Source organism: Pteronotus mesoamericanus, unplaced genomic scaffold, assembly GCF_021234165.1.
Source record: "Pteronotus mesoamericanus isolate MK-2021 breed Mesoamerican mustached bat unplaced genomic scaffold, CSHL_Meso_final contig_557, whole genome shotgun sequence".
In the NCBI taxonomy this organism is placed as follows: domain Eukaryota; kingdom Metazoa; phylum Chordata; class Mammalia; order Chiroptera; family Mormoopidae; genus Pteronotus; species Pteronotus mesoamericanus.
Genome location: NW_026555200.1, coordinates 2729608 through 2757069, shown reverse-complemented (window position 1 = coordinate 2757069; position 27462 = coordinate 2729608). Strand labels below are relative to the sequence as shown.

At 50.8% G+C, this 27462-nt stretch overlaps 1 protein-coding gene across 1 annotated transcript in view; it reads left to right on the top strand.

The window, feature by feature from the left end:
* Positions 1-4507: 4507 nt before the first annotated feature.
* KAZN (kazrin, periplakin interacting protein) overlaps positions 4508-27462 on the top strand; it is a 389882-nt gene continuing 366927 nt past the window's right edge. The window contains exon 1 of the mRNA XM_054579709.1: positions 4508-4754. Coding sequence (XP_054435684.1) covers positions 4523-4754 — 232 coding nt within the window. The 5' untranslated portion in view covers positions 4508-4522. The remainder of the gene's footprint in view (positions 4755-27462) is intronic.

Below are 27462 nucleotides of genomic sequence, written 5' to 3'. Positions count from 1 at the left end.
CTCTGAAATGAGGAAATGTTGAATGTTAAATCTATGGGATAAAAAGGAAACCGACGCAGAAAGAGCCAGGGAGATGATCCCAGGAGGACGCAGAGAGACCTGAGGCCGGAAGGAATGAAGGGACAAGAGGGGTGTGAGCGGGGGGGGCGGGGCGTGGGGCAGGATGAAGTCAGAGGCCAGGCCGTGTGAGACTCTGGGCTCGCTCTTCCACATCCAGAACTTGGGAGGCGCCACGTGCACCGATGGGCCGGCGTGAGTCTGGTCGTCTGTTCTGTGGACACGCGGGTGGGATGCTGGGCCATTTTCTGAAAACTCTGGTTTGAATCTTGCCCCCCTCCTTGACGGAGAGGGCCGCAGGGTCCCTTCCGGTCTCCCGGTCTCCAGTTCTCCATCAGTAATACAGCGAGGGAGCCGGAGGAAGGGATCCCAATGCTGCCTCATAGGACCAAACTGTATCGCCTGGCCTTAGGGTGGGAAAACCCCATGTATATGGGGCTTCCTGGGACAGTTCCAATTTACACCGCTTGTCTCAGCCTTATGATCCATAGCACTTCTTTCACTTCCAAAGGTGTCCCAGTTTGGACATTAAAGCATAAGGTCACTCTATTTATGGGAGAAGGGCTGTGCATATGGCGTTGCTGTCAGCAATGGGTTAGGCCCTTTGCCTTGGTTCTCATCAGGAATTTTCTTTTGCTGAGCAAGGATGGTTTTGCACTTTCTGAAATGCCCAGACAAGTTTTGACAGGCACCAAACACTCATGGCACAGTTTGCTCCTTCTGCTCAGAAAGATAGGACACACAGTAAACACTGGTGGAGGCTGGTGACCACATAAGGACCAGGGCACTGTCTGAGCCTTGAATGGTGTGTGGCTGCTAGGGAGGGATGGCAGCCAGGGACACTGGGGCGATGGCAGCCGGTGTCTATGAGGTGACCCCATTTCCTGGCTTGGTTCTTAACATCAGCTTACTGAGGTGTGAGACGGGGGTTCCTAGGAACATGAGGAAGTTGGACCCTGAAACGGAAGGCACAGGACTGCCCAATTGTCATAGTTGTGGACCCCAAACAGAGAGAACGCTATGGATGACAGACAGCTCTGGAGCCCCGCCCCCAACAGCTTACAGGTGTCTCCCAAGAAATGAGTTATATGTGCCTATTAGCATTCACTGGGCTGGCAATAGGGCCTTAGGCAAGTGGGAGTGGACAAGGATTTTCTGATTAGTTTGTCACCTGAGATCACCTAGGGAGGAGTGGTGATGGAAGCTGGGAAGAAAGGTAGACTAGAATCCGTTTTGGTTTAAATCAAGTAGAATCTAGAGGCTAATTGATTTCAGACTTTCCATCTGAGATCTGATCCTTTTGTGAACATAAGGAGACACAGCTGGGAAAAGCCCCTTTTTCGTGTTAAGAAAAAAAAATCTCTCAAAAAATAAAATTCTTTAAAATCCTAGGAAGCACCCCAAGGGTTTCTAAAGTGAGTTTCTTAAAGCCTCCATGGCTGAGCACAGTTGGGGACAAGGAGGCAGAGAGGAGAGAAGGGGCCCAAGAAACGAGTCCTGTCTTTCTCCCTTGTTGGGTTGTTTTGTTTTGCCTTGATTTGAAAGTGCTGGTGCGTGAGAATACTCTCAGTGAGGAGGAAATGAGTAAACCTTGGTGGGTTTGTTTACTGCACAAGCACGCTCACACACCTGCACTTGCAGAATGCCGACTCCAGGTTAGGCGGCAGGGGTGCAAAGACGAGTAACGCAAACACTGGCCACGCTCCCCGCTGCAGGAGCTCACAGTGCAGGAAGGGGGAGAGAGACATGCACACAGGTAGATTACCGTGCCTTCCGGGGGGGGCTGTAACGGAGGTGCACATGACTCACACACACGTGGGCGTGCACGCGCTCGCACGCACGGAGGGAGTCCTCCAAATAGGGCTACTCTTGGCTGGTTTTCTCAAGCTTGTTCCCAGGACAGCCTTTATTTATTTATTTATTTATTTGTATTTGCATATATGCTGACTTTTTATTGAGGTGAAATCCACATAACATTAAAGGACCAGTTGTGAAACCACGACTTACTTCTAAAACATTTTGATCACCCCAAAATAAAGCCGGGTGCCCATAAGCAGTTACTGCCCATTCTCTCCTTCCCTTAGCCCCTGACAAACACGGATCTACTTTCCATAGCTACGGGTTTAACTTCTCTGGGTATCACATATAAATGGAATCATATAACACGTGACCTTCTGTGTCTGGCTTCTTGAACTTAGCATAACGTTTTTGAGGTTTATCCACATTGTAACACATCGGTACTTTTTATGTTCCTTTTCATGGTTGATTAATATTCCATTGGGTGGCTCAACCACAATTTGTTTATCCATTCTTTTTGTTTTTGATGGACATTTGGGTTGTTTCCACCTTCTGGCTATTTTGAATAGTGCTTCTGGGAATGTTTGTATACACATTTTTGTCTGAATGCGTTTTCAGCTCTTTGGTGTAGATACTGAGGGGTGGAATTTCTGGGTCATATGGTAATTCTACGTTTAACTTTCTGAGGAACCACCAAACCGCTTTCCACCGCGGCCGCACCAGGCCACCCTCACCCTTGTGAAGACCCACAGAGAGCCGCGGCGCTGCCCCTCCGTAACTTACCCGAAGGACTGAATCCTGATTTACGAGCCCGCCAAGCAGCCTGCGCGCCTGCGGTGGCCCAGTGGGTCAGAACGTGTGCTAATGAAGCCGAGGTCAGGGTCGTTCTCCAGCTGACCAGTTAGCTGAGTGGAGTGGACTGAGAGAAAATTGTGCTGCCACGTGTTCCACCATCGAATACCGCCCTGTCCTCTTGCAAAAGCTTTTTAGTGGTCACAGGGGATGGAGCAAAAGTGTATGTTTATGGCTCCAAATAAAAGGGGAAGAAAACTACCCAGCATCCAATGCCTCCTGAAGGCACAATGGGCCTAACTCAGAATTGGGTGATCGCTGACTTCCGGACCTGGTTTCACCTGATTTCTGTGGGTGCCCTGGGTAAATGGCTTACACCTGCCATAGGCTCAGCGTCCTCATCTCTAAAGTGGGAATAGTCATCCTTACTCCAAAGAGATGAGAACTCCCACCTAGAACTTGGCACACAGTAGGCTTCCAATAAGTGCTGTGGAATCTCAAGGGTGGGCAATCTCAGTCGCTGCAAGAGCCCACCAAGGGCTTCTGCAGTGGGATCTGAGCTGCTCTCCCTGGGCTGACCAGCTGGGATGGTGGTGCACGGGTTACATTGGCTGCTTTAAACTGTCCTATTTGCATGGAATGAAGCTTGCTATGGTAACAAGGTCTGGTGGCTGGAATCCAGGGCCCCAGTGAAAAATGCGAAGCCTGTGCTCTGGGCGCAAGAGGCACTAGATGGGTTTATCAACTTTAAGGTTGCCTCAGGTCTCCCCTGAGGAAAGTGGGTAAACTGAGGCAGCTGGGCTTCAAGCTCCTGCCCCCAGGAGGAGAAAGGGGGAGGCCCCGCTGACGCCGTTCAGCTTTCTCCCTGGCCTCACCCCTCTCGCCCCCCACCGCAGCTAAGAAGCTTGGGACCTGGCTAAGGCCACCCCTCCACCTGGGGCACGCACGCCGGTTGCAGGTATGAGGGGAGGCCAGGGCGGGAGTGGCCCACCCCGGGGAGGACCGAGCGCTCCTGAGGGAGAGGAGGGCAGCGCGGGGCGGGGCGGCGAGGGTGGGGTGGGGATGGGGTGGAGAGCGAGGCACGCGGGGCGCCTGCCCAGCTCCCCGCCGCAATTTCCTCCCCGCATTTTAAGGAACCCGCAAGGCAAGAACTGCACTCTGAGCTCGCACAGGCTGCCCCCTCCCGCGGAGCTCCCTGCCCGCTCCCCTCTGGGGCCCCTTTTCCAAGCACCCCTCTCTCCCAAGCACCCACCTCCTCCCCAGCCCCAGCCCCAGCCCCAGCGAGGCGCGGGGCGCGAGTTCGCCAGGGCGGGGGCCGCCCCACCGCTCGAGGGAGGGGACCGAGGGCCGGCCTTGGGCCAGGCGCTCCCCACCCCTCGCCGGGGGCGCCACTTCTGCCCACTCCGAGCCGCCTCCCGCTGCCCCCGCCCCCTGGGGGTGTGTCCCCGAAGTGGGGGGCACGAGAGGCCGAGGGTGCGCCCCGGCGGCCAGGCCAGGCCCCCTCCAGAGCACGCGGCGAATGGTAGGCTCCATTGAAAGAGTGCCGGGCGGCGCGCGGTGTCCTCCGAGCGCTCTCGGCGCTGGGGTCTCGGCGATCGCTGCTCCTCCTCCTCCTCCTTCTCCTCCTCTTTCTCCTCCTCCTCTTCCCCCTCCTCCTCCTCCCTCAGCGCCCTGCTACCGCCACGACTCGGGCTGGAGACGCCGCTGTCATTCCTGCGCCCGAGGAGCCGGCGCTGGCGGTGCCCGGGGTTCGGGGCGCGAGGGAGCCGGGCCGCGGGGGACCCAACAGGTAGAGCCGGGGGTGCCCGGCCGCGCGCCCCCCACGCATCATGCATCTCTTTGTCACCTCTCTCGCCCCCAGGCCAAAATCCTGAGCATGATGGAAGACAATAAGCAGCTCGCGCTCCGCATCGATGGGGCGGTCCAGTCGGCCAGCCAGGAGGTGACCAACCTGCGAGCTGAACTCACGGCCACCAACCGGAGACTGGCGGAACTGAGCGGAGGCGGCGGCCCCGGCCCCGGCCCGGGCCCGGGAGCGGCGGCCAGCGCCTCGGCGGCGGCAGACTCGGCGGCGGCGAACATGGAGAACCACCAGCACGGCGCGCAAGGTAGGGATCGCCCGGCGCGCGGGGACGGAGGAGAGGCGAGCGCGCGGGACCGGGCCTGGAGGGGGCCGGAGGCTCGGCGTCCCCCATGCCCGGGGCGAAATCGCCTTGCCTTGTGGCCCGTAACCCTCTCGGTCCGGCTGTGGCCACCGCTGCACCCCTGCTGGGAGTTGCAGGCAGCTGTCTTGAAGGAAAACCCGGGCGCAGTGTGCAGCGGTTCACACGGTCACACCGGCCCTGGGCGGCGCGAGCGAGCGCAGCCGGCGGGCCCCTTCCGGCAGCAGAAAGTGCCCTTTAGCTGGCACACAGCCCCCGGCTCCGTGGGCAAACTTTTCACGCCCGGGCCTTGGCCCCCCAACCGCGGCGGGGGCGAATGCCACAGCTCCCCCAGTCCCGCAGCCGGCTTCCTTTGGAATGGCTCTTGCCCCGAGAGCGAGTTTCCAGGCTCTGCGGCCGCGTTTTGGGGTAGGGGATTGGGCTGCTTTGCACTTTTCTCCACGGATGCCAAACCCCTCGTCTCGATTGCATCTGGACTTTATTTCCCCCCCATCTGACCGCGCGGGCATTGGAACCTACCGACGCAACAGTAGATGCCCCTGCTCGGCAGGGAGTTTAAATTTCCAGCAAATATAAATACCCAGAGCACTTTTCCAGGGGGAAATCTTAGATCTCAAAGGCTGAGTGATAGGCTCCTGTCGGAAAGATGACTTCGACTGTGGGCTGCAGAAAGCCGCTGCTGGAAGGGACTCTTCGCAGTTGAGGAGGGAAGAAAGACAGCTGGTCTGTGTTGTCATTGCCAGTGATGGAGCTCAGAGGCTCCCTGCCACGGTTGAAGGTGGAGGGAGCGTCCCCAAAATGGACTGTTTGTGTTCTGTGATCGGAGAAGTGAAAGGGTCAAAGCTGGCTTTTCAGGCTTTTTCTTTTTCTTTTATTTTTCTTGCCTAATTGCCCTTTAAGAAACGGGTGTCACTGGTTATTAATAGCATTTGGATTGTAAACTGAACTGCTGAAATCCAGAACACAACAGGAAAAAAAAAATCCAGTCCAGGAGGGTCACTTGGATAAATATGTCACTTGATGAAGTATGAGGTACCGATGGCTCAGGGACTCCTAAGGGTTTTCTGGTTTTGTTGTCATTTCCAGGGCTTCCCCTAAGTGCTCAGAGTCTGTTTTCGTATCCATGCCGGCTCTGCATCAGCTCCTGGTCGCAGGGAGGGTGCGCCCTTTTGGGGTGCGAGATGTTAAGCCTGAGCGTGAGCCGTTTTACGTTGAATTGCAAGTCAGACCTTCACTTGGTACTTGAGGAGTCTGTCTAAAGTCTTAGGAACTGGGGTCGTCATTTGGTACCAAAGTGGCCATGACGTAATGGTGGGAAGGTGGCGTTTGCCGCACAGTATTCCAGGTGGGTGTCTGGTCATTCCGTCATTTATCCCTTGCTATGTCATCGTGCGTGGAAGACACTCTTCGCTGGTACCTGGGGCGGGGGGAGAGGGTAAGCGTGGCATTGCTCTACTTTTTATAGGCAGGAGCTCTCCCAACATTCAGAAACAGCCAAGACCTGGCATTTTGCTAAGAACCAAAAGCCATGGTAAAGGGGACCAAACAATGCTGGTTTCTCGCCCGCCGCCTGCCCCTTTCCTCAGCCAAGGGAAAGTTTGGCAGCTTTCATCTGAGTCCTGGTCCAGTCGCACGCTGAGCATGCTAAGGAGGCCAGTCAGCAACGATCTACACACTCAACTTGGAAGTTGAGATACTTAGCTGCCGGTTAAATTGTTGATGTGAAGCAACAGGGGGCTGTTTTCCTTTTTCCCACAAAAATACACGAGGCTGTGGAAATGGAGCTGGCTTTCGGATCTCTTGCGATTCTTAAAGCCATGCAAAACCAGCAGCGTCCTCCTGCCCTTGGGGGCCCACCTGCGCAGTCAGTGGCTGTCCGTGGGCAGCGGGATGAAGGCCGGTCTTCATCTGTCCTCTGTGTGCCACTGGTGCTTTTCAAAACCTTTCCCAGGGGGCATTTAGTGATTTTATAATCAGAAAATAAAATGGTAAAAGCTTTAACTTCAACGTAATTGTGGGCCACCTATCCCTCTAAATTGATGTGATGTGAATTTAAACTGATGTGATCGTTGAAAAGAAGACCAGCCCCCCGCCCCCAGATAAATCCAGTGGGGCGCCATTTGCATTTACAGCCACAGGACATGAGTCTGGTACTTTTCCCGTGCTTTAACCTTGTGAGTCTGTTTGTGTTATTTTGTTCTCTCCCCTGATCTTTCCTCAGCGATCTGCTAGAACAGAACCCTCTGCAGAGGTGGCCTGGTATTTTCTGCTAGTGCTTCCACATTCCTCAAGGAGAGCGTGGGGTTTCCTCAAGTTCATTTCCATGTGTGGTTGATGGGCATCCTCATGTACCTTCACAATATACCCCCAGGAAGGCTCACCAACGCTCAGCTCGTGGGGTTCCTGGCTGTTCTTTGGAATTAGCCTTCTGCTTAATTTTGCCTGTGTCGGTGTCATTCAGTGGGCCCAGACCAGAAGACTATTTCATGCTATTGAGTTATCACTTTTCAAATCTAGGTTTTTGAATGAAATGATTATCTTTCAAAATGCAACTGTGTAAGTCATCTTTTAACTAAAGGGCATTATGCACATATTCAATGAATTCTAATGTGCTTTTAATAATATTAGCACAAATGGTTATGGGGAAGAGTTACCTTTTGCTCTCTCTGTCAAGAAATGGCTAGATACCTTTTCAAATATTTTGCTGAAAATTTTTTTAAAAGAAAATGAGGTAAACAAACTCACCCACCCACCACTGGATGTTTTGTTCCAGTGATGGTATCTGACAGTAGGTTAGTTGATGAAGAAAGCTTGGATTTTCCTTGAGGGTTAATGCAGCGTGTCGTTTAAACAAAATATTAACTTGGTTGGTACCCTCTGTGAGCTGGTATGGTTGCTATGTAACGGAGTCTAGAAAGTGAACTGCTGAAAATCTGGGCTTTCGACACTTTGCAGGATCTTCTTTCGGAATCTGTGTTGAAAGAACGCTTGGCAACCAGCCCATCTTCTCTCTCCCTGCTTCAAGTGAGTCGGATAATCCCTAATGAGGACGCCGGCATACAGTGCAGAGGGCGACCGTGCAGGGCGGCGCATTTTGCTGCCCCGGGGGCTGTCCCCTGGGCCGGGGCGGGCGCGGGGGAGGGGCGGCGGTCAACGCAGCCTGTGACAGGTGGGCAGGAGGGGCCTTGAAAGAACCAAGCCAAGCATTTGTTCCAATTCGTCTCGTTGTTGGTAGCCAGAGTTTGTTTAAAGTAACATTTCTAAGCTGTTTTCCTCAGCCTAAGATCTCCAGGAAAAATGTGTTTAAAATCCTTGCTGTTCTTCGAGGGGAAAATATAGCAGTTTGTTTCTTCAAAAATGTTTCATCTGATGAATGACTAATATTATATTCAATTGGTTGCTTTGCTCTGCATAGAATGAAACGATTAAGCGCCACTGTACCCAATTCAGATAGGTGTTAACTGTATATAACGTGAAGCACTTATGCCCAATAAGATGCCATTAGTTTGTTGGGGTTTTATTTTTAAGGAAACAATGCACTCATATGCTGATGCAAGTGAAAGTGTTGATACCGGCTTTCTTAGGTGGTGAGGATTTTCCGCCGATTGCATTTGCAGGGACGGGGATGGGGTAAAGTGTCATTTCCGACACCTCTATACATTTCTGTAAGTAGATGCGAGTTTTATTTTTGTCTCGCCAGGCGCTAACAGACCGCAGGCTGTTACCTCAGGTCTGACTGCTCTTCGGTGCAGAGCATGCCACCCTCGGACCGAATCGAGTGCACGAGTTGTCTGTGGAGGTCTAGACCCTGTTGCTTTGCCAAAGAAGTTTTGTTTCCTGCCATCCCCTCCCCAGTTCATCCTGCCTCTGCTCTCCTTTCCCCAAGTAGACTCTTATCTTTTCTGAGAAGGAGAATTTTCAACTGGCAGAGAGGATGGAACCGAACGTGGCAGGATCTCTGGGGCCTTCTGTTAGCTTGGCCCGAAGGGACAGAGCTCATCCCGCAGTGCAGGCCTCGGTTTCCCAGCTCCACTCATGGGATGAGAGACGGGTGGCTCTTTCCTAATCTGGTAGCCTCTTGTAAGACGGGGCTTCGAAGTCCTTGCCGAAAGTGGCCATGTGCACTCACAAAGAAATAGATTACTTACAGATCAGCGCACGATGGTTGAAATTAGTTATTGATTGGTTATTATTTACTGTCTCTCCATTGTCTTTGGAAAATGCTTTCGGAGGACCCCTTAAGTCAAGTTTCTGGTTCCAGTTCATTTCATGCTTTCACATTTTCATGAGTTATGGAGGTTTTTCTAAACTTCTTTCATGTGAACCATAAGCCTGAGCCTATTTGATTTTTATAATAGGAGGCTCGTCACATATCTGCCCTGTGTAAGGCAAGACATACTCTTCCTACTCCTTTACCCGCCCCCTCCCCGAGAGTGCTGGCACTTTTTAGGAATCCTGTGGGTTATAATTTGTGACTTCTGGCTGCCAGTGAGCCCGCGGCAGATGGGCTTGGCAGGTGGGGAGGGCTTGTTGGAATGCTGCCTGCCCGCCGTGCAAGTCACACGGGGCGCAGAAGGTCCAGCTTGGGGTGCTGGCCGTGTTCGCCGCATACTGCGTCTACGGGGGATGTGCGCCTAGATCGCTCAGTTACAGTGCTCGGGGAGTGAAATGAACGTGAATTCCTCAGTTCTTCTCAGGCCTTTTCCAGGACTGGATTCGCGTCAGTGGTTGGCTTCTCACCCCCGCCACCCATCAGGCAAGCACGCAGGTCATTCTGCCTGCCGGAGCCCGCGAATGGGTTTTTAAGTGATCTTGTACATGAAAATTAGTCCGTTCTGTCTGGGCTGGCTATTAGGGCGAGTGACACGAGGGATGACAAGCGGTGCCACCCGCAGCCGTCGTGGCAATGTTGCAGTCATCTGAAGTGCTGGCGGAGTGGGTTCAGGCAGAACCATTTAGGTAAAGACGGCTTCCCTGAAGCCAGTAGGGGTGACCAGCCGTTGTGGCAGATTGCCCCTGACGATTCAGAACCCGTAAGAGTCCTCCTGGCCCATGTCACCATCCAGGGCCCCCTGCCAGGCTCGTCTTGCCTGTGGAGAAGCTGGAGGGAGACCAAGCAAAGGCACCTCTTCTTCGTTCCCAAGTGGTTGGATGAGCCCAGAACATACTTGCATGTTTGATGCAACCTCAGATCTGAGCTGCAGACCCGGCCGTGCTTGTCCCTGGGACTCCTAAGCTGCTAGAAAGATGAAAGAAGCTGAACGTCGCCTTGATGAGTTTGGCGAGAACAACTGTTTGGGCAGGCGGCATCTGTGTGGTGGGAATTCATTGCTTCTCAGTCTGTTTTGGGGGCTTTGTTGACTTGGCCTTGCCCGGACCTTTGGGTCAGACTTCTAAAAAGCTCAAGTCCCCTTCACCCTCTGGTGAATTGAGACCTGAGCGCAAGAGCTCAAATGGAGCTTGTAACCGGCAGTTCTGCCAGCACAGTGTACGCGAGGCCTCTGGGCCCACTCCTGCAACGGGCAGCTGGGCTGGGAGGGTGGAGGGAAGTGGGAGAAGCAGAGGCCTCGCCCGGCTCGCACGCCCCCTCCCCTCTTCCACCAGAGCAGGCGCCGGGGCAGCCCTGCGGGGACGCGAAGGCCTTCCGTTCCCAGCGTCGTCTCAGCCCTGCAGACCGTCTCAAGTCACGCGAGTCCTTAAGAGCCAAGAGCCCTCTGATGGAAGGTGGGCCCAGAGTTCCTACAGGGGTGGGCACAAGTACGTTTACAGGTGTAATACCGTAATTAATAGTCATACAAGAATAAACTGTTTCGTGACTCAGAACTATAAACCTCCTCTGCGCACCCCTGTGTTTCACACTCACCTTTGCGGCTGCGCGGCGGTGCTCGGCCTCACTTCTTGGGTGTAGCGCAAGACCTCGGTGTCTGGAGCCATCCTGACACCATGGAGTTTTCTTCTTTTTCGTGAAGGTCAAGAGTTCAATGTAGAATGAAGTAAGACCGAGTTTCAGCAGTTTTGTCAAACTTTTCAATAAGTAATAATAAGGACTTGCAACATTTCAAATATTGTCCCTAGTGCTCAACGTGCATCATTGAAACCTGAACCCAATGAGATGGCAGCTATCCTGTCCATTTCTCAAAAGAAGGAGCTGGGGCGCGGAGAGGTTCAGTCGCTAGTCCACTGTGACGTAGTAATGACCGTGACGGTGAGGGGGACAGCAAGCTTTGACATAGTCTTCACTCAGAGCCTGGCATGGCTGGTTCTAAGCGCTTTTCTGTATTAATGCTTTAATTAATGCAGTCAGTCCTCGTGATGACTTGTGAGGCTGGTGCCAGGTAGCCATTTTTAGATATGGGAAAACTAAGGCACAGAAGCAATATTACTTGCTAAAGGGCCATTAAGTGACCAAGCCCTGGCCCCAGAGTCCGAGCTCTTACTCACTCCGCCTCAATGCCCAGGGTCGCTGAGCCGGCAGTGACTGAGCTGGGATGCAAACCCACCGGGTCCCCCTGCTCTCCCAACCCAGGTGTGCTTGCCCACACTGACTCCTGTGTCGGAAGCGTCCTTTGGTTAGTGGCATGAGGACGGCCGAGGGAGCTAGAGGCTCCCCTCCATTCTTGGTTATTTTTTCCTTAGTCTGGTGGCAGCTCTGGCTCCTTATGGTGAACCCTTACGATGGAGAGTTAGGAGAGTATCCACACCAGTCACTGAGATGTGAGATGAACCGATCAAGAGGCAACTTGGTCCTGCCTGGAAGGCTAGCGACCCAGGGCTCACTTGCCACCAGTGAAAAGGAGCATTTTGACCCTGGGCTTGGGGCCTTGCACCCCTTGGATTTTGTATGTTTCTCTTTCCTAGGAAGGATGTTTCCAGGCAAAGCTGGAAATTTGGGATCCTCATATTCTCCATTCCACCCATGTCCTTCCCTTTCCTGGGTTCCCTGCCTACGGACTCAGCAGCCTCCCGTGGCCCGAGACCACGCCCAGCAAAGGCACTGGTAACTTCTCACAGACCCCTTCACACCAGGGTTTCTCAGTCCTGGTATGTGGAGATGAGGGGCCGGGCAGTGCCTTGTTGGGGGAAGACCGACCGGGGCACTTTAGCGTATTTAACAGCGTCCCTGGCCTCTGTCCACTAGATGCCAGTAGAACCCTCCACACCCCAGCTGTGACAACCGCAGGTGTCTGCGGAAGGTGCCAAAGCGTCCACTGGGGCCAGAATCGTCCTGGGCAGAGAACTGCGCTTTATGCCAGGCGTTAGGGGAGACTGGGTTGTGAGTCCTAGAATGACAGCTGCGTGAGAGCAGAGTTTGGTTGGTCTGTTTCCTGTTGCATTCACAGCACCTGGAACAGTGCCTGGCACAGAGCAAGAGCTCAGGGAACAGTTGTTGAATGAATGGATGAACCCCTGATGATTCAGTTACAGATTGTGTGGAACTCGGCCTACTTACCACGCTGTACACGGTACCCTGGGGATCATTGCTTTAATGGTAGGTGATTGTGTTTACTTGCCATAGGTTGACACTATTCTAAACCGTTCTCTGTGTTACTTCAATTAATCCTTTAAACTACCTTCTGAGGTACGTACTGTGATTGCCATTTTACAGGTGAGAAAACTGAGACACAGAAAGGTTCTGTGACTCGCCCAGGGTCGCTGAGCTAGCTAGTGGCAGAGCCAGGATGTGAGCGAAGTCAGCGTGACCCCAGAGCCTGCCTGAGGCCCCCACCGGGAGGCCGTAGCTTTGCAGAGGTTTGCGCATTCCTGCCGAGAGATCACTTTTTTCTAAAGCTGGCACTGTGGCGATGATGATTAGGGTGGGCATGTCAGACGCAAAGTCATCCATCATAAATCCTCAGAGCACCGCTGTCCGAAACAGGCTTCGTCCCCACTGGTGAATCTACGGCCAGGAGGAAGTGGCCAGAGGTAAGGGGGCGATTTAGTGGCGGAGCATCGTTCAGAGCTGAGACTGTCTCTTCTCATGGCCTCACTGCTGGGCTTCGGCTGGAGAGAGTCACAGAGAGAACTTGAACTTCTTTCCTTTCCAGGAAAGGGGACAGGGACCCGAAGCTTCTCAGCAGGGGTGTGATTCATTCTCAGAAAAAGGGGCGGCCCAGGATCAGAACCAGGGAGATGGAGACACTTCCAAGGTCGCTGAGAGTTTAGAGGCAGCAGTGGCCAGTGTCTGTCGAGCCTCTGCGGGGCTTTCCCTGGGGGTGCTTGGGGGGCATGTTCTCATCTCCCTTGCCTGTTACAGAGATTAGGTAATGTTTTCCGCCTCAGTTCTACAGACGGAGAAATCGGGGCTTAGCAAGGGCGCTTTCCCAAGCTCTGGCAAGTGGTCATCGGCTGAGTAGAAGGACAGGGGGTTGGAACACAGGTTCAGGCGACCCCGGGGCCTGCCCACTTCACTACGACAAGAAGGTCGAGATGCCGTGGCCAGGCAGCACAAAGACACCCCGGCGGCATGCTTTTACCTATTTGCTTATAAAAGTTAAAAGGTGCCTCCCCTCCCTCTGTCCCTCTTCTTTCTTCTTCTCTTCCGTTCTTCTTCCTCTCTTCTCTCTGTCTCCATCCATCTTGAGAGATTGGGCACATAGGTTCAGGGGCCGCAGATTTAATAAGATGTGGACTCTGTTATCTTGGCAATCACAGTCTAGTAGGTGTGACCGACATGGAAACATAATTACATTTTATAATAAAGGTCTAGACAGGTGTAATGGGAAAACAGAGAACTATGTGACAAATGCAGAAGGCTTCACAAATACAGAAGGCTCCACAGAGGTACATGACTGTGGCTATAGGTAACAAAGGCATGCTGGGAAAACGCACTCATTTCGCTACTGAAGGTCAAACTGCCTCTGAGAGATTATTAAAAATTACAACTTTTTGGATAGCTTGGGATTGGACGCTGCTGAGGACAGCTGCTGGCTGGGACCTCCTCCCTCCAAGAGCATTTCTTAAGGAGGAGCAAGATGTGGATGGGTTTAACCTTGAATAATAGCTTCCTTTTTTGTTCTCCAAAGAGAACGAAAAAAGTACATTTCAGTAGGCCCTGTGTCGTCTAAAATAAGCTCTCCCCTTCTATTATCTTCCTGGCCAAGGATGGAGCTCCTTGTCAGCTGCAGCAAATGAATTAGTTCATTTTTCTTGATTAACTTGACCTTTTTTTTTTTTTTAAACTGTTGACCATGGTGTATTTGTTTTAATTCAGTAAGTGCAACTTGGAACACAATGGGCTTTATATCACTTTTTCCCTCCATCCTTGCCATTCGTAATTGGGTGCTCACCATCTCTTGATGACAGCAAGGTGTGGCATGGAGAAATCGGACACTGATCCTGGAGAGTACAGTTGTGGCACCAAGGACCATGATAAACGGTGGCGGGGGAGCACCAACCTGTGATTGTATGTGTATTGATTCCCTCAGTTAAGGTGTTCATCAAGTGTATCGCTTTTCCTTTTCCTACAAGATTTACTGTGCAAAGGGAGAAAAGAATGGGAATATTTGATATAGCTTTAGATTTAGGTAACGGAAAGGCAGGGCCTGGCTGCCATTTTTGTGGATACTGCCAGCCAGTTTGCTGACAGACATTAAGGTCTTAATGCAAGTCTTGCAGAGAAGGAGCGTGGTTCTGGGACGCACGGCCCCGCGGTGCGGGTCATCACCATGGCCAGGAGCTGTAGAACCTTGTTAGAACTCAGCTGGCCAACACATGACTTGGTTCTACTGCGGGTCAACTCAAAACGCCCCCTCCAACTCCTTCCTTGTTACCACCTTGCCTCCAAAGCAAAAAGGCTCGGTCCAGCACCCTCCTGGTACAAAGCCTCCTCTGCCAAGCCGCTTCTTCCAGGAATCCACTGCATTTATCCGCCCTTCATTCTCCTTTCCTTTGCATCCGGGGAGGCTTTAGGGACGCACGTTAGCTTGTCGCCCAGCTCTTCGTGGCAAACAAAGACGCTCACAGGCATCATCTCCGTGGACCTTACTGACTGGCTCGTGTGATTGAATTGAAGTAGACACAGCAATATATTTCTCAAATAAAGAAATGGAAGCTCAGTGATTTAAGTTGACTTGTCCAGGATTGTTGAGCTGGTCACTGAAGCAAAATCTCTCTTTCTCCCAGTGCAAGATCAGGCCGGCTGCACAACGACAGGGAAGGGCTGCCCAGGAGCTTATGACTGCATGAGGTCTGACTTTGCCTTGGCCACTCTGTCTCGGGCATGGGTCACCGTGTCTGGTGAGGCCTGCATGGTGACATCACCCCACGACTGTACGCCCTTCCTCTAAGCCCCCGTGTCCGAAGTCCACTCATGGCAAAAGGAAAATCCAGCCTTACAGATGTAATCCCATTTTTTACACTATGTTCTTTCATCATTTCAGCTACAAATTTAATCCCATTTTTTGCACTGTTCTCTCATCATGTTGGTGAGGTTTTGTAGTCATTTGGCTTCTTTCCATTGCAGAGACTCTTTCCATGACCTGTCTTCTGGCCTTGAGTTTCTCCCCCTCCGAGCCCGCAGTTAGGGACCTGCAGACGGGGCGGGGTGGCATCCGGGAGCTCCTTGTCCACTTCAGTGAGCTGCACCCAGGACTGACTCTCCTACGTTGGGGAACGTTCTGAACCTGACACCACCACCATGTAGGATTCTTGAACATGGGAAGCACATGTGTGTGGAGACCCCCAGTCTTAGCATCCGGATGTGTGTACTCTGCAAGGGTGGAGGCAGCAGTTAGCCATCACGATAAATCCTCCAATTTCTCTTTTTCCACTCTCCCTTCAGGGATACTCTGTTCAACCTTTAGGGTCTCTTTATCAGGGTCTTTGGGTTCATGTGCAACCAAAAGCGTTGGTTTACGTTTTCCTCCCAGCCTGTTGTCTGCGTGGGTGCGCACTCCCCCTTCTGCCACGGCCATCCTGCCTGGGCAGGAGATGGACTTCCTGCTGCTCCAGGTTCACCCCTCGACCTGGTACTCTGGGCAGTGGAATCTCACCCACAGACCAAAGGCCACAGGTGTGGCAGAAAACTCAGGCAAAATCAGAATGGGGTCTTCTGCTGTGCATCTCGGCGGAAGGGAACGGGAGGGTCACCTCGAGGCTGCGGTAGCACCGTAGGCAACCAGCGGTGGCCGCAGACTCCCAAGCAGCCGGCCCTGGCGGCTGGCGGTCCAATCCTTCAATGCACGTGCTCCTCGTATTCAGTGTGGCGAGGCATGTTTGGGCTTCCTCAGCCTCGGGCAGCAGATGAGAATAATAAAGTTTGAACTTCATTTGAACATCTATTGTAATGGGCTCTAGAAAAGCCAAAAGTATTTTTAAGGACCAAAATGTTTTGATGCTTTTGAATTTGAGATTTGTATGAGCACTAAATACTTAAGAGTCCCCCCACTGCCGGTAGATAACTGTTTTTACATATTCGTGGAAGGGCTTCTTGATCGGGTTTGGATTTCACAGCAGTGTTTCCTCTTTCTGGTTTGAATGATGGAGCTAAGTAAGGTAGGAGTTGGCAGACTTTTTCTGTAACAGGTCAGATAGTAAATATTTTAGGCTTTGGTGGCCATAGAGTATCTTTCATGGCTAATCAACTCTGCTGTCGTAATGAGAAAGTAGCCATAGACATAAGGAAAATGAATGGTGTGGTTGTGTTCCAATAAAATTCTATTTACTAAAACAGGCGGACCTTGGGCTATCATTTGCTAACCCCTGAACTTGTAGTTCTTTTTCTTTTGCTTTCTGACCCCTTTACATCCAGCATGCAGGAGGAGCTTAATAAATGGTGATTAAATGAATTAAATGGGAGCAATAAAACTGCGAGATTATGGTGAAGGAGCAGAAGTGAGAAATTAATTACTAGGGTTGTAATTAGAGAAGGAGACATTGGTTGATAGCTCCATGGTTTGAGGTGAAGTCACTTGCGTTTGGTCATCATCGCTGACCTTAAAAGAACTGTGAAGGGAAAAGGAGTCACGGGCCGTGCTAAGGTCCAGGGTGAGGCACCTGGCGCCTGAGCCTCAGTTTCCTTATTTATAAAAGGACGAGGTCATGTCCATCTTCAGGGTCATGTAGCAGATACATGGATTTAGGGAAGTAGATAGACCTGACCCCGATTCTGGTGATACCGCTTAGGCTTTGTGGGACTTTCCAGCTCTCAGTTTCCACGTCTGTGTCACGAGGCTGATCGCACCTCCATCACACAGGGATCGGGATGGTGGGGCTCAGGGTTCCTTAGCCTTGGCACTGTTCACGTTCTGGGCCGGAAACTTCTTTCCTGTGGGGAGTTAATCTCGTTCGTTGTAGGATTTTTAGCAGCACCCCCGGTCTCTACCCACTGTATATGAGTAGCAACCAAAAGAGTCTTCAGACATTGCCCAATGTTTTTCCCTGGGTGGGAGGTCACTCCCTAGGTGGGGACCACTGGTTTAACAGAATAACATGTAGAGTGTCTGGCACAAAGCGTGGCAGGCTTTGGGATTCAGCAGATAGAACCCTTCGTTATTAATAACGTATTGTATTGAACTCTGCATTCTCCCTCCTTTGATGAGATTTCCTTGTTTTCTCCAGCTGATTTCTGACTCCCAAAGGCAAGATTGGGTATATTTGTTCCAGACCCCAGGTCTTTCTCCTGAAATTTCTGTGTAGCTTAGACACCTTGCGCCTGGGAGGAGGCAAACTGCCCGTGACATCCCGTGGACTGTGCTTTCTAGCCCTTTTAACACACATGTACCCTAGACATGCATTTGAGGTTATAGTTAGAATCCATAAATTGTTCTTCAAGAAATCACCCAGCTGCCTGCAACATGAACAGATTGAAAGGGTTAAGGACTGAAAAGTTGAACTCATAGTGGCTGGCAGACTGAGGTAGTAGGTTGTAATCAGAGAAAACAGATAAGGTACCACAAACCAGCACCAGCAAAATCATCACTTCTGCAGTGAGCCTGCACACACTTCTAACATCAGTCAGGAGCCAGTTTCCCATGGTGTAGACTTTAGCCAAGATGGCAGTTCCACACCATCCATCTATGTCTGGCTTTAATGTTTTTGCCATTCACGTTCCCCCTGGAACAGTGGACCCCAGTTTTTACACACCTCATATACTCCTAATGATGAAGAGGTAGAGAGATTTTGAATGAATTCTGGACCCTACATTATCCATAGTTGTAATTTTTTCTATTTGAGGTAATACATACATATGAAAGAATACATTGAATTCAGTAGCATTGTCAAACGGACGCCTCTTCTGTATCTGCATATACTGGAAAAATAATGGTACATAGGTGAGAAGCGATTCATTTTGTCCGCAGGGTGCAGGTTGGAGGCGTGTGGTTTTGGAGTCCTGGAAGCCACTCTGGCTACCCAGAGTCTCTGTGGCCCCCAGACAGGAAACTGCTGCTACTGAACGCCTTTGGGCCTGTGTGTTCAGCCTGTTCCGTGTGGCTCTCAGCCCTGTCCTGTGTGGTGGAAAGGTGCTTAGTGAGCGCCTTGGAAGTGTGGCTACCGCCCCAGGCCTTCAGGTTTCTGCTGATTTTACAGGATTCATCTGTCCCTCAAACGTGACTCTTCCTTATTGTGATACGGTCAGATTAATCTATGATTTGGTCCCTCTACTTTAAAAAAAAAAAAAACTCCTTTATTTCAGCAAAAATTACTATAGTGACTTCCTTGCATGAATATTCGAAAGCACCAGCAATAGTCAGAATAACAGAACTGGCCCTAAACTCGATTTCGGGCAATATGATGTGATTGGCCAACTGCCATTGCTAACTAGCATCATCCTGCCCTGTCTCCAGCTAACTCCTGAAACCCCTCAAGCATGTGATCCATCATATCATTTTCTCATTTATGCCAGCGCTGGATAATGGCCTAATCTCTCCAGCCACATTCAGATTTATTAGAGAAGATGGCATTTACAAAATCATTGCACTGTTCCATCGCAAACACCATAAGCTGCTATGTACTTTCGTACTATAAACCTTCCTTTTAACAATGGTTTATTACCTGCAATTAAAATCACCTGGAAGACTCAAGTAAGTGGTTTTCAATCCTTTTCTTTTGTGTTAGTATTTGGCTGGTGACCCACTTAGGACTTATGTTAGCAAGAGGCAGGTTTCGGCTCCCAGGAAGGACAACCTTGCTACGCTGTCCAGAGGGAACGCGGTCGTCACTAGAGCCTGGGTGACCATCTGCCAGGCGTGTTAGCAGAGCTCCTCCCCACTCAGTTCAGAAGAAAAAACACATGGAACACCAAATGGGCTCTGGTTGCGGGGAATCTTCCCTTGACTGTGCTTTGCATTCAGATTGGGCATCGGCAAAACTGGAAGTTAAGCAGCCACAATATGCCGTCACTGGGGCACAACCCAGGGGAATGTTGAGAGGCAGTGGTTTCACTGGCTCCAATGAAGCCAATGAAGCCATACGACTTGTTGGAACAAATTAAGATGGTCCCACAAGTTCAATATTTATCGCATAGGACAGAAATCTCTGGACTCCATTGCATGGGTGCATATTCTGTTCTCTTAACATTATTAGCTGTGTAAGGTGGGTATGTTGCTTTACAGTCTTGGCCTCAGTTTGCTCCTAGAGATGACACTAATCCTGATGTTGCAGGGTAGTAAGACGACCCAAGAGGGTGTGTGTGAGGCAGTGAGTGCGTGCCTGGCGCTTGCTAAGTCCTGTATAAATGTCGTAAATGAGTGCCATAAATCTGTGTTACTGTTTGGCATCCCAGCAGGCACCCGGAGAGGGAGACTGAGCTTGTACTTTAGTTTATGCATTCAATTAGAAGCAAATAAGCACATTTTCTGATTGACAAGCAAGGTGATGGTTGCAAGAGACACCAGGACCAGGACAAATAAGGTGTCGCCTTCTGGGGAAGCCAGAGGAGACAACATCAGCAAGGGGTTGCATGAGTGGGACTCCCGAGAACTGGGACGTTCCCACCAGCACAGTGACTTGTGGTACCAACTGTACGACCGATCATATCGTGCCTACCTCCAGCCCCCAGGTCTTGTAAGAGGCACCCCAGATAGCCACTTAGGAGCTGGGACATGGGCTCCGCCCAAACGAGCACATTGGGTAAGACCTCACTGAAGTTTCTCTCATTTCTGAACTCTACGACTTGTGACCTTTACCAGTGTTACCGAATCAATCAGCTCCGTGTCAAAGAACATCTTAAAGTAGACAGGTTTTTAAAATTGGGTAACGCTTGCCTTTTCTGGGGTAAGCAGAGGTAATGTAAGCCTGTGACTCTGCAGTAGACCGGGGCGGCGGGGCGCGGGGCTCAGAAAACAGGGGTGGAGAAAAGACAAACACCGGAGCAAAGCACGCATGTGGGTTATGGAATCCCAGAATGCCCATGCTACACCAGAAGAGTCGTTGAAGACTGTCTCATCCCACCTTTATTTTTCAGTTGGAGGAACAGAGGCCAGCAAGCACAAGTGACCTGACAGAGGTCCCATGGTGCTTTGCAGTGGAGGCTAGGGTGGTGACGCAGGCTTCCCGGTCCAGCGCACACGCCCCTGACCTCAAACTCCCCGCACAGTGTCCACACCGGAGCCTGAACACACAGGCCGTGCTGCAGAGCCCAGCAGCAGCCTTGATGCATCACAAACACGCCCCTTCTGTGCCCTCAAGGAGCCGCCACCCTGAGCCCGCCTAGTGGAACACAGAGCAGCCCTCCAGTGTGGAGTTTATGGCTTGGTCTTGTTTCCCAGCGAACACAGAAGAGGATGATTTAAAAAAATAATAATAAAGCATAAGCCAGATGCCCAAATTAAAACACTAAATTTTCTTGGAGTTTATGTGCTCCGAGCAATGTAAATAAAGGGAAGGGCCGGGCCCCTCTGCCCGTAAATCAACTCTGGCCAGAGGCTCACTCCCCTGGTTTGTTTAGGCATTTTAGCCCATCACCCGCACCTCTTGGCATTTCCAGGAGACAAGGGGGAGGGTTCCATTTGTCATCCTGATTGTCCTCCCCTGGGTTTCTGGGAGCAGCAATCTCAGCGTTGCCTTTTGCATGAAATATTAAGCTCAGGGATAGAACCAGGGCATTTCAATGCAGACGGGATACACTTGGGAAGGCTGGTTTTCTGCCCTCATGGCCTCATTTGCATATATTTTGCTCCCGACCATTTGTAATATAGTGGTGGGTGTCCATCAAATAGCTATTAACTCTTCCTCCGGCTCCTGAGGGGGCTGTCAGGGCTGCCTCTTACAAGTTTAGGGGATAACATGGCCCATACCTTTGATCATGCGGTTGGTGTCATAAGCCACGGGATGTGAGAACTTCTCGTTTCTCTTCAGTCGCTCAAGGACCCTGCAAGACAACACCTTGGCTGTACGACCAGCATCCCTTTAACTGGACTCAGATTTCTGGGTTTAACTAACGGTTCCACCACTGCCTAGCATGTCATCTTGTTGGGCCGCTAGTGGATGTTTTCTCATCTGTGCCATGAGGCTGACACCTGCAGGGGAGTCCAACCTTTTGGTGTCTCTGGGCCACACTGGAAGAAGAAGGGTGTTTTGGGCCACACATTAACTACACAAACACTAACGAACACTGATGAGCATGAAAAAGGTTTTAAGTACATTTATGGTTTTGTGTTGGGCCCCATTCATACCCACCGTGGGCTGCAGGACGGACACCCCTGCGGGTTTTTCTAAGAATTGACTTCATTGATGTGAACCCCTGTGTGAAGTGCTTGGTGCCCGTGTGCTAAGGACTCAATAAGCATCCGCTGTGAGTATTTAAAACTATGCCCCAAAGTCTCTCACGGAAGACCTTTAGTGCCCAAGAGCGACTTCTCTTGTAAGTGACAACAAAATCACTTAAGGAGGAGCTAGTTTAAGTTGGAATCTTGGTTTTTCAAGTACAAATCCCAGAGCGTTTGAAGGCTTAATGCTCTTCTTTATTTCGCGGTTTGATCCCCGGGCTCTGGTGGTGGCCGGGGGGTGGGGTGGGGGGGGACCCGCCGAGTGCCCACAGCTGCTTGTGCTCACCTTCAGTTCGCCCGGCCCGAGCCTTATCTCCGACAGCTTGTGCATCCTCCTCCCCGGGAGGGGGCGCCCCGCCGACTCACTGACAGACCCTCTGTTAATTCCTGGATTATTTTTTTCTCAATTATTTATAGTTTGCCTGCTGATATTTCAAGCTCTTGTTGTTAAAGAGAAAAAGGCCGCAAGCGCTGAGAGGTGGCAGCTGCGTCCAGCACTTGCTTCACTCTCATTGGTCAGTTTGGTTGGGGCCGCGGGATAGGGTTTGTGCGATACGTGCCCAATGTCCGTGGACACACACTGGGCTGTTTCCTGTCACGTCGCAGTGGCGAGTGAGGATTCGACAGGGGAAGCTCACCATCCCCTTCTGTTCCCAGCCGGTTGCATGACTGGACAAATCACTTTCATGTTTGAGCCTCAGTTTCCCCCTCAGTCAAATGAGCGGAAAAGAGTAGATGGATCATTGCTTCATTCAACGTACATTCCCGGGGCGTCTGCGCTGCAGCAGGCTCCGTCCTGGGCTCGGGGAGCACCCGGGCCACGGGGACGGGGGAGGGTGACACTGACATTTGCTAGTGGCTTCGGAAGGACAAGGCACTGTTCTAAATGCTGTGCAGTTATTCCTATGTTTAATCCATCAAGTGTTATCAGTCCAGCTTTTACAAATGAGGCAGCTGAGGCCCAAGCGGTTAAGTAATGCGTCTGTGCTCACACGGCCGGCAGAGTTTAGATGAACTTCGGTCCAGTGACCCCCTACCCCCAAACCCTTACTGTATTTTGAACCAGCGTGCATGCCTCTCTCCTGTGGAAGCGTACAATTACAATCCACTGTGACAAGTCCTACAGCAGTAACACCTGCAAGGCATATCAGTGTCGCCAAGGGGCACTTGGCCCAGGCCGAGGGGAGGGGCTCAGTGATAGCCTGCCAAGGAGGCGGGGCCTGAGTGGAGTCTTGAAGGACAGGGGGCTGCCCTCGGCCAAGAAGATGCAGGAGGGGGCTCTGGGCAGGGCCTGCTGCTGGCAGACAGACACGATGGGGTGCTGCAGGGCTCGTGGGGGGAACAGCCAGGGTCTGGGCTGGGCGGCAGGTCTGGGTGTGGTGGGGGAAGAGGGGGCTGAAAGAGAAGGAAGGTGGGAATGCAGCAGAGAGGGCAGATGTGGCAGCGTCTTGTAAGCCAAGTCAAGGAATGAGGACTTGGCCCCATGTGCAATGGAAAAGGCATTGTCTCTTTTTTAAAAAAAAATTGTGGTAAAAACACACATAACACAAAATGGACCATTTTAATCATTTCTATGTATGTAATTCAGTGGTTTCAAGAATACTCACCATGTTGTGCAACCATCACCACTGCCTGGTTCCAGAACTTTTTAATCCCCTGGAGCAGAAAGAAACCCTGTACCCATGAAGCAGTTGCTCATTTCCCTCCTCCCACAACCCCTGGCAGCCACTCGTCTGCTTTCTGTGGCTACAGATTTGTCTCTTCCGGACATTTCATGTCAGTGGAATCCTGCATGATGTGACCTCTTATGCCAGGCTTAATTTGCTTAGCTTAATGTTTTCAGGGTTGTGTATCAAAATCATTCTTTTTCATGGCTGACTAATATTCTGTCTGCACTATACCACATTTTAATCTGTTCATCAGCTGATGGGCATGCGAGTTGTTTCTACCTTTTGTCTATTGCGAATGGTGGCATTGGGTCATTTTAAGTTAAGTTTTGGCCTCAGCTCAGCTCCTCGGATCAATCGACCACAACCCTGATCCCGTTGTCGGCCTACCCATCTGTATAACGGGGAGATGTCTGTGCATATATTTACATATAACTACAGTGTCTACAAAAGCGGACCTTCTGCTTCTCCCTAAATTGTAACAGAAAAACTAGATAACTTTGAAATGGTTTGAAGCTCCAAAACTTCTATTTAAAATCACAGTGAAAGCTTCCTCAGGCATTAAATGGGACTGATAAGAGCCCCCACTTCTGAGAGCTGTTGAGGTTACCGAATGTGCTCATTTACGGAAGGCACGGATTGCAGCGCTCAGCAGGTCTGAAGCACCCAGTGAATGTTGTTGTGATTACCGCTGGAGCCGTCGCCCTCATTGTTATTAGCGCGGCCCTCACTGCGCGCATGTTCTCTGGGCAGCGGGACGCGGAGCTTTGTTTCCTGGGTCTCGGCCAGTCCACGAGGGAGCCCTGCTGGGTGGGCTGTGGCCACATGTTGCCCAGAGGAGATTTGTGACAGCGTAACTGCAGAAGCATTCCTCTTTTCCCTGCCTGTTCGTTCTGAGATACTGACCGAGCCTGTGCTATGGGGCCGCACTGGGCCTGCTCATGGAGGTGGGCAGTAGCTTTGACCTACACCCTGTCTGGGGCATTTATAATGTTGTGCTTATAACCACAGACAGCGATAAGCCCAGGCTCCAGAGTGGATGGCCTGGAACTGAGTCGCCCTCCACTGCTGGTTTACTGTGTGCCCTGAGCACACGCTATTTAACCTCTCTGGGCCTCATTTTCTCTGTCTGTAAAATGGCACAGTACAGAAGAGTCTAGTACAGCCTGAGGTTCAAAGGAAGCAGTGAATACAAAAGCATTTGGTACAATGTGACTGGTACCGAATAGACTCTTGCCTGATTATTTTTAAAGACGAGAACACATATATGCATAAATTATATAGTACAAGTTGGAATCTCTAAGAGAAGTTTAAACACCCTTTGGAAGTTCAAAGGAGAGAGAATACCTCTGGCCAAAATGGAGTCCAGACATTTGATTTGGGACTTTGTGAAGTAATAATACTAGCTCTGATTTTTTTCAGGGCTTCTCTGCTCCAGGAATTGAGATAAGCACCTTTAATTTTATTATATTTGACTACATACCTACAAAGGAGTGCCCCTTTTTAAGGGTGGATTACGTTTTTAAATCTGTTCAGCAATCCTATTAGGGTGGATAATTCTCAGTTCTAGATGACAGCAAGGCCTTGCCCAAGGTCATTCAGCATAAAAGCATTGAGGAAACGACTTGAACTCAGGTCTCTCCGGCCCCAGAGTCCCATAGAAGGTCACTTGAAAGTGATTCCGGGTGGGTCATCTGTGCGGACTGGAAAATGCTTTGGTGTAGATAATCCACAAAGTGCTTCTCCTTCTGCAAGGAATTTAAATTGAAAGGAAATATGCGTTTTGTGAACTGAATTTACAAATTAAAAAGAAGGAGAGCTAGGATGGTATATGGTGGCAGATGCTAGCTGGAATATCACAATGGGCAAGAGGCTGTGGAATCAGACTGGCGTGGGTTCAAGTCCTAGCCCTGCCACCTACTGGCTGTGTGTGACCGTGAGCCAAACACATAATCTCTTGAAGCTTCAGTTTATCATCTTTAAAGTGGACATGGTAACACTACCTGCACTGTAGGATCATTGTGACGGTCCCAGGAGATGGTGCAGGTGGGACTCTCAGCAGAGCCCTTCACACATGCTAATTTCAGAGTGTCCTCAGCTTCACAGCCCATGTGCCCGCTCAGTGGCCTAGGTGGCTCTCTATCACCTCTGCTCGCCCTAGGAGCAGGAGCTGTCCTGCCAGCCTCTCTATGTGGGAACACAGAGCAGATGGGCAGCTCCAGGGGGGACGCTGTCCTGGAGCGTCAACCCCTCGGGGGATCGGCCAAGTGAAAAGGCAATTACTGGAGAGGGGGCTGAATCCTTTGTGTGCCGGTCTGCGGGGGACTGGACCAGGGCCACCCCGCTCATTTGTCTTCTGCTAATGGGGCTAATCAATGGCCAGGGGGCAGAAAGAGGGGCGCGCGCCGCTGCAGCACGCAGACCCACGCCGGGGTCTTCAGAATGACCAGGCTGCAAGTGTATTCTTTCTCAGCAGTGAGTGCTGCTTTCAAAGTAGGTCTCTGTTGCTTCTGGATGCAGGAAGTCTATGTTTAATCCATGTGGTCATTGAAGTAGAGCTTTGTTTCTTCTAAATTCTGCTGTCTTTCAGCTCTATTTTGCAAGACAATGAATACGAGGAACCACTGGGGCCCACTGGGGCTGGTTCCCGCCTCCCGTAGGGCCCCCCCACCCCTCAGGATCACACTGACTCCCAAAGGCCTCTTTGCTTTACACTAACTCCCAGGGTGCAGCCTGCTGTGTTTGCTTCGCTGCACCTGCCCGTGTCCCGTGTTTGCCCCCAAGATTGACTACAGCATGAGACTGTATGAAAAAACATAGGCCTTTCCTCTGTTTAACTCAGTTTCGCTCTGGGAAACCAGACAGAAGGTGAGAAAATAGCAAGCATGGGAATGCTGCTAATCCTGAGAAGCCTCACACCGCCTGCACTTCACTTCCCGAGCAGGCAGAGCATGAAGTGTGGGGCCCAGCGACCAGACTCTCTAACCGTTGTCCGCTGCAGACAGCCCGGTGCCGAGCAGCACCTGCCCTTGGGGCACCGCTCAAAGGGATAGTTCTGGAAGAAGAGTGCACCAGTTTATTTCCTCCTGTACCTGTGAGCTTCTCGAGGTCTAATATGCCCTGGCTTCTTTAGAAATGCAGCGAGCATTGAGGAAGTGTTGATCGAGCGAACCTTCCCCAAATGAGCCTGCCGAGACTCCATCTTAGAAGGAGAAGCTGTATTGATAGACTTTGATTGGAAAGTGTGGGTTTGCTTAACAGTAGGACTTTGTGGGACATTAAAAAAATAGTGACAAATGGCATTATGTTTAGTAAAATAAGGTACCTTTGAGATTGCTTGCACTTTTGTAAAATATTAATTAATACCTGTCAAACACTGCACATCATCTTTAAGCTTTCTCTGAAATGAAATTCAGAGAATGAATTTATCCCTTTATTCCAATTCATCTTATTTTGGACACTGTTAAACACTTTGTCTTTGGAACCCAACAAGCCGGGTTCAGATCCCTACTCTATTACTTAACTAGCTATATGGCCTTAGAAAATTTGCTTAACTTCTTTGGGTGTCAGTTTACTTACATATGTTTTTTATTACAAAAGTGAAAACATTTCGAGGCTTCAGCGAAATGGACCACACATGGCCAGCACCGTGAGCTTTTGACAGCTAAGGAATCAGTAAAAAGAGTTCATTCATTTGTTCAGCAAACATTTATTGAGTCCTTGCCATGTGCTGAACACGACCTGGTTCCTGTCCACAAGGAGTTAATACTCTTGTGGTTTTGTGGTAATCAACACTGCCAAGTTCAGGAATACGATTCTTTGAGGTGGGGTAGTGACCCAAGAGTAAAGGACCTTCTTGTTCCCTTTGGCCCACTCCTTCCCCCTACCCCACCTGCTTTCGCCAGACATTACCAAAAACTTCACCTGAACAAACAGAAACAACGTTTAGTTCTGGATGAGGTGATGTCTGGTTTTCCAAATTAAATATCACAGGTAAATTGCTAGTCTGTGCCAGAAACCAAAGTACAGGCAGGACCACCATTTCTAAGAGAAGTGCCTGAGCCCAGCATGTGTCACCTGGGGGTGTCCCCCATCCTCAGGCAGCCATCATGGAAGAATTTAGCAGCTGACCCCAGGGGTGATGAGCGAGGCTTTATTAAGCTTTCTTCACTTTCCCCTCGAGCGTGTTTTCTGCATGTGTTAAATTTCTTTAAGCTTCCGCACACAGTTCAGAGGGTAATACCATTAATTAGACCAACAAGGTAATGTAATGAAAGGTAC